The 7,500-nt window shown below is 44.6% G+C and overlaps 1 protein-coding gene across 3 annotated transcripts in view; it reads right to left on the bottom strand.

Annotated features, from left to right (window-relative positions):
* Positions 1-7,500, bottom strand: part of LOC130244384 (TOG array regulator of axonemal microtubules protein 1) — a 34,322-nt gene that overhangs the window by 6,589 nt on the left and 20,233 nt on the right. For all 3 annotated transcript variants that reach the window (XM_056476787.1, XM_056476790.1, XM_056476789.1), the window contains exons 12-20: positions 7,125-7,190; positions 6,753-6,916; positions 4,685-4,808; positions 4,327-4,515; positions 3,874-3,991; positions 3,668-3,773; positions 1,381-1,616; positions 1,122-1,280; positions 772-898 (exon numbers count right to left, since the gene is read on the bottom strand). In XM_056476787.1, the coding sequence (XP_056332762.1) occupies positions 772-898; positions 1,122-1,280; positions 1,381-1,616; positions 3,668-3,773; positions 3,874-3,991; positions 4,327-4,515; positions 4,685-4,808; positions 6,753-6,916; positions 7,125-7,190 (1,289 nt within the window). The remainder of the gene's footprint in view (positions 1-771; positions 899-1,121; positions 1,281-1,380; positions 1,617-3,667; positions 3,774-3,873; positions 3,992-4,326; positions 4,516-4,684; positions 4,809-6,752; positions 6,917-7,124; positions 7,191-7,500) is intronic.

Genomic DNA, 7,500 nt, shown 5'->3' with positions numbered 1-7,500 from the left:
CACACCCAGACCACCCACTGACTGATATAAACACACCCACTGACTGAAAGACATTCCCACATAGACACACCCTCTATCCTGACATCCACTGACTCATATAGACACACCCACTGACTGACGGACAAGCCCACTCTGACACACCCTCTGTCCTGACACGCCCACTGACTGACAAACACGCCCACTTAGACACACCCTCTGTCCTGACACACCCACTGATTGCTATAGACACACCCACTGACTGATAAAAACACACCCACTGACTGACAAACACACCCACATAGACACACCCTCTGTCCTGACACACCCAGTGAATAATATAGACACACTTGACTGACAGACACACCCACATAGACACACCCTCTGGCCAAGACACACCCACTGACTGATGATATTCATTTACAGTCTGTGAAATGGAAGTTGCTAAGGCTTATCTCAGTTTGTTGATGTATTTCCAACTGAAACTGAATATTGAGTAGGGGGCGTGGCTTTCTTTGCATTCTCTGTTGTAAACTAATGGTCAGAGGGGCGTGGTTGAGGATATTAATATACAGTTGCTATGGAAACCCACATCAACAGAAGGAGCGCCACTCCAAAGGCAGAAGCAGATGCAGAATAGGCATGTGTGCTAGTGAAATAAACATGCTCATTTTGCTGTCTCGCTGACTTTAATAACGGCATCATTGGTGAGTGGAAGAGTCTTCTTTCAGAGATCTTAAATAAACCTAATTATTTCCAGCGTAATTATCTGATGATTGTGTGTTTTGTGCACACCTTAGTTTTGAGAGTGAAGACGGCGTCTCTGATGGCCGGCAGGTCTTTAGCAGGAATGAACTTCTCCATCATCTTATCAAAGTCACGGTGAGAGGAGAGAAACAGCAGCATCCGCCGCCCGAAGTACCTGAGACGCGCACACACACACACACACACACACACACACACACACACACACACACACACACACACACACACACACACACAGATCCCGGAGTGTTTACATGAAAGATGCGGATTAGTGAATAAAGCAAAATGAATGCACATCTTGAGATTTCCATGAAGCATTTTTTAATTCAACATTCTAAAATGCACATAATAACAGGCGGATGTGAAGATGTGAGACTCACCTGGCCTCCTGACTGGAGTCCTGTGCCAGTTTGGCCACGGCGGGCAGCAGTCGCTCCGTCACATCTTTAACACCGCTCAGTAGCCGAGCAGCACCCACACGCTCCAGCAGAACACTGAGATGATGAGCTGTACACCTGCGCACCGCTGCGTTCAGGTGACTGTCAGAGAAACACACACACACACACACACACACACATTAGATACAGTCATAAACACTGGAGATAAGCACATCCACACACACAGAGAGTGTTTCCTGACCCGAGTCCTCCGGTCAGCAGTGCGTGTATGCAGCGTGTGTGTGTGCAGTGTTGTGTCAGGCTGTCCAGCGTGCGCTCCACGTCTGCGCGGATGAAGCCGTTGGATTCTCCAGCTTTATGCAGCAGCGCTCGCACCGGCCCGTCCAGCTCCTGGTCCATCCCCTTCTGCAGAGATGCAAACATCTCGCCCAGGGTCACCACGGCAACACGTGACACGCCGGAGCGCAGATTACGCACCTACACACACACACACACACACACACACACAGGCACACATAGGCAAGGCAAGTTTATCTCTATAGCACATTTCACACACAGTGGCAATTCAAAGTGCTTTACATAAACAGGAATAAAAGAGAGAAGTATAAATAAAACAGAAACTAATAATATAAGAACAGATGAAAACAGCGTACAGACAGATTTACATATTCCATATCCCCGGTGTATCGTATTTTCTCATTTTACTCCAGGACTTCCTCATTCTAGTGATCACCCCCCCTCCTCTGTCTCTGTCTGACGTTTTCAGTATCTATTAATCTATTGGTCGTCTCCAACAGATTAGATTTTTCACCTATAATCAAAAAAGTTAAGCTTTACAGCTGTAAATACGTGCCTCCCAATTTCAACTTAAATCGCACGGCCCCTGATTATATCCTCCTCCCGGGAGTAGATCGCTTTAGCTAGCCAGACGTAATAAAGGCCTTGATCTCAGCCAGACGCCAGGGACTTTAAACTCCCCCCCGCCCCTCTCTCCTTTTGACATTAATTATTTCATATCCACCGTTGCACCAGATTATTTTGCTTGATTTAAGGAAAGCAAATCACTTCATTTTGACTCATTATATCTGAAAACAAGACTATATCTTTTACTTATCTATAAAATGCTTCTTGATTTACAACCCCAAATTAGAAAAAGTTGGCACAGTGGAAAACACAAATATATATATATATACACACACATTACTTTTATCTTGTGTTTGATCACAGACAATACAGCAAACATTATTCATGTGTTCCTCAGGATTATTACTGACATTTCAAATAAAGAAGTATCAGAAAGTATTTCCCACTGTGTAATGCTGCCGTTCCTGTTTACAACACTTAAAGACGTTTAGGGACTGAAGACAGCAAGTGATGAAGTGTTTCAGGTGTGATCCTGTCCCATTCTTCCTGCAAACAAGTCTTAAGGTGGGCAACAGTAGGGGGTCTTCATTGTGGCATTTTGGCTTCAGAATGCACCACACATTCTCTATTGGAGACAGGTCGGGACTGCAGGCAGGCCAGTCCAGTAGCTGTATCCTCTTCCTCCCTGGCTCCCACAGACCCTGGCTTTTAGACTTGTTGCTGGTAACAGTCTTCATCTGACCAAGTGTACACATTTCCACTGTGTGATGGTCCATCCCAGATGCCCCCGAGCCCAGAGAAGTCTACTGGACAGTTTCTGTTAACATAGGGCTTCCTTTTGGCACAGTACAGTTTTGACTGGCGTTTGTGGATGTGACTCTGTATTGTGGTACTTGGCAAAGGTTTACCGCAGTAGTCCGGAGCCCATGTGCTGATGTGGCTTATAGATGAATGAGGATTCTTGCTGCAGCGCCCCCTGAGGGGTCGGAGGTCACGGTTGTTCAGCTTAGGCTTGCGCTCTTGTCCTTTACGCACTGAAACTCCTCCAGATTCTTCAATCTTTAATGATGTTCTGCACTGTTGAAGGTGAAATATCCACATGTCTTCCTCTCTTTCTCTGAGGAACATTGTGTTTACACAGTTCACTCATTTCCTCTCGTATCTGTGGTCAAACTGGTGATCCTCGGCCCATCTCTGCTCCTAAAGGACTAGACCTTTACTGATGCTGCTTCTGTACCAGATCATGATCACAATCACCTGTGGACATCACCTGTGTCACATCACATCATTATTCAGCAGGTCACCTGATCACTGCCCTCATCTGCTCCTGTCACTGTTTCTGGAGTGTGTTCTAGCTCTGAGTGACAGGAGAGGATGAAGATTCACTAATGAAATGAAGCTGAGCAGACACAACATCTAATATTCTGTCTTCATATTGTCTGCAGTCAAACACAAGTCAAAGCCAGTTTAGAAATCAATGCTATTTCGAACTCTTTCTGATTTGGGGTTGTAAGAATCTTTAGATATTTGGACTAGAAACAAGACAAAAACTCTGAGTAAGAAAAACACTTTTTGCAGTGTGTGTGTGTGTGTGTGTGTGTGTGTGTGTGTGTGTGTGTGTGTATGTGTGTGTGTGTGTGTGTGTGTGTGTGTATGTATCTGACCTCCTGAATGAGAGCGAGACACACGTCATGAATGCGGCTCATCAGCACATCAGGATGATACTGAGCCAGACTGCGCAGCATGTTCATACCCTCGATCTTCTTCTCCCTGTGTGAACAGTATGTGTTTGTGTGTGTGTTAGAGACAGAAGCGCAGTATAAACACACACTTTCTTCCCAGATTTGTGCGTGTGTGTGTTCAAACTCACCAGTCATCTGCAGCGGTCAGTCTGAAGCTCTGGGTCAGCGCCAGCTCCGGTTTAGAGAACGGCCGCAGCTCCGGCTGATCCTGGGACTCCTTCTTAGGACTGCCAGAAAGCAGCTCATCTGAGGAAATACAAAACATCACAGATTAAGGATTTAGAGATCTATTCTGACTATTTATACGAGCTGTAAAATGTGTCTCTGCTGTGTCTAGAGTGTGTGTGTTTGAGTTTGAGCTGAGAATAACACACAGATAATGTCCTCTACCTCTCTGAAACTGACCCTTTCAGGCTTTGATCCTAATTGTGGTGTTTTGGTGACTGTCGCTTTAAATGCAAATGAGATTGTGCTCTTTTCAGAAGAGGGCGGAGCTACAGACGAATGTGCGTCATCACATCGAGAGATGTCATATTGACAGATAGTGTGCTGTATATGTAGTGTGTGTGTTCTCCTCTCACCGCAGCTGTGTGTGGCAGCCGGTCTGCTTCTGTTCAGACTAGATGCTCGTCTGAGTCGCGGCACTGTGTTTCTATTGGGCGGTCCGGTCGGAGGGGCAGGCTGATGGGCGGGGCTCAGGCTTTTGATTGGGCCGTTCGGGCTGGAGGGAGATTCATCTGAGGGAGACTCACAGCCGTTCATGTTGATGTCTAGAAAACACACACACACAGTCAACACACAAATATACAGACACAAACAACACACACACACATACATACACAGACACACACAAAAACACACACATACTAACATTCACACAAACGTACAGACACAGACACACACCACACACACACACACATCAGTGTAGTTCTTCTTCACCTTTCCTATCATCATCATCATCTTCATCTTCATCATCTTCATCGTCTCGTCTGATTAGCTCGTGCTGCTCCACACGTCGCTGATGCCTCTTCTCACTCGCAAACTTACACAGTTTCACCTTCTCCTGCAACACACACAGAATAACAGCATCTATACCAGCTCATAATAAAGGCAGCTTCTGTTGTGGTCATTTTCACCAACAGCGAATAGATTTTATAATTAATGCCATATTAGATTATTTAATCCTGTACACAGCAGATCTCACAACTCGACCTACAATTAGAGGGATACAAAGTTAGCGTTAGCTCTACTATAAAAGATCTGGGTGTCATATTAGACAGCAATTTAACTTTTAAAAATCATATATCCCATGTCACAAAAACTGCTTTCTTTCATCTGAGAAATATCGCTAAGTTACGAAGTATGCTATCCATCTCAGATGCAGAAAAGCTAGTCCATGCTTTTATGACTTCTAGGCTGGACTACTGTAATGCACTGTTTGCTGGCTGCCCAGCATCCTCTATTAACAAACTTCAATTAGTACAAAATGCAGCTGCCAGAGTTCTTACCAGGTCTAGAAAATTTGATCACATCACCCCAATGTTATCCTCCTTACACTGGCTGCCTGTTAAGTTTCGTATTGAATTTAAAATATTGCTTCTTACATATAAAGCTTTAAATAATCTAGCTCCTGTTTATCTAACCAATCTTCTGTCTCGCTACAATCCAACTCGCTCTTTAAGGTCTCAAAACTCAGGGCTTCTGGTAGTACCTAGAATAGCAAAGTCGAGTAAAGGAGGTCGAGCCTTCTCATTTATAGCTCCTAAACTCTGGAATAGCCTTCCTGATAACGTCCGAGGCTCAGACACACTCTCTCTATTCAAAACTAGATTAAAGACCTATCTGTTTAGGAAAAGCACACACACAATGCATCACACGGTGTGATGCATGAGTATGCTCCACACAGGTGAGTGGGCTTGACAAACCACCTGTAGGACACACTACTCCAGTCTTAATGCAGCAGACAGTTTGTTAGAAACACTCATTTGCTTTACATGCTTGTTTGTATATCTGCTATTTTCATTTATAACATTTCATTTCTGAATCTCGTTTATATCCACTATGAACAGCAGCTACGCTAATTATTTTCTATATTCTCTATTTCCACCTGGGGATACTCATCTCGAGGCCCCCAGAGATTATGCAGCACCATTGATGCGATCCAAGACCTGTGAGGAGATGATCCCAAGGTTTCCATAACCCTGGACCAGGTCGTATCCTGAGCTGATGCTGTGGTGGTCATGGAGGAGTAAAGAGCATGAGACTGATTCCTGAAAGACCCCAGTGACAGACGAGTCTCCGCATTGATCCTGTGGGCCAGCCTGAACACCCACCGGTGACCTACTCACACCTGCAGCTTCTCCACAATGGACGTCCAGCGTTCTCCAGCCTCCGGTGCCAAGACTGCAGCTCCGTACAGGAAGTTTGGCCAGAGAAGAAATGGTCGTGCCTAACTGAGCCTGGTTTCTCTCCAGGTTTTTTTCCTTCACTTTGGTCAGTTGGTGAAGTTTCTTTCTCCGCTGTCACCACTCGCTTGCTTGGTTCGGGACTTGTGGAGCTGCGCATGGATGGATTTGCTCTTCAGTGTTTGGACTTTCAGTAGTGAACATTAAACCACACTGAACTGAACTGAACTGAACTGGAACACTGGACTGACACTTTTTCAGTTTACTAGAACTTCTGTGTTCAGCTGCTGCCACACAATCTACATTGTTAAAGCGCGAGAGGAAGAAAGATGAACTGAATTGAATATTTTCATAGTTTTTATTGTTTCAATAAAAGCAAGATAATCTAGTTTCACTTTGATATAAGACTCTTTTACTTACACCATTGCAGATTATTTTGAAGGCAAAATGTATTCATAAAGGAAAAACTCACTTCATTTTGACTCATGATTTCTGAAAATGTATGTGACTGAAAATGACAATGTAAGAATCTTTACATATTTGGACTAGAAACAAGGCAGAAACTCTAAATAAAGAGTTTTATATTGAGGCTGTATGCGCACCTGCAGCTGCTGTGGTTCAGGACTGGCGTCCGAGTCTGTGTGTCTGCTGGAGAAAGCGTGTCCGTACACCGCTGACGGAGGATCTGCTCTGCTGACCGCATCACTCTGCTCAGGAGAAGCAGAAACACTGGGCCGACTGGGGAGAACCGCAGAGCCAAACACTCCTGAGGAAAACAGAGGAAAGCAGAGGAATGAAGGCACGGAATGCAGTTCAGGTACAACCAGGAGTGCAATAGCAGCATATAGGTATAAGTTCTATAATTGCACACTTATGCTGCACTCCTGGTTAGACCTAAACTGCATTTCGTTGCCTTGTACTTGTACATGTGTGATGACAATACAGTAGAATCTAATCTAAACATGAACACACACCTCGTCCAATCACACCCTCCGACATCTCACGCAGACCGCACGACTTGGACACATGCTGTGGTGCTCCTTAAAACAACAGACAGAAACACTTCAGAGACGCTGCTACATTCACTGATGTTTTATACAAAACTCCAGTTCCTGATGCTTCAGAGATCTATCTAATGACCACTTTTATTTCTGTAGTGCTTTATACAGTGCATAGAGAAGACAAAACTAAAGACAGATGCTCAAGAGGGAATAATAATAAAGGATAATAATACTGAAGCACCGTGATGACAGACTGACGGAGGACTGAGGCCTTTTACAATCAGCACAACAACATCTCACATCTGACACAATGAAGAGCTGGAAACCAACATTAATGACAAAAAGACCC

Source organism: Danio aesculapii, chromosome 17, assembly GCF_903798145.1.
Source record: "Danio aesculapii chromosome 17, fDanAes4.1, whole genome shotgun sequence".
Lineage (NCBI taxonomy): Eukaryota > Metazoa > Chordata > Actinopteri > Cypriniformes > Danionidae > Danio > Danio aesculapii.
This window is presented reverse-complemented; position numbering and strand designations above follow the sequence as displayed.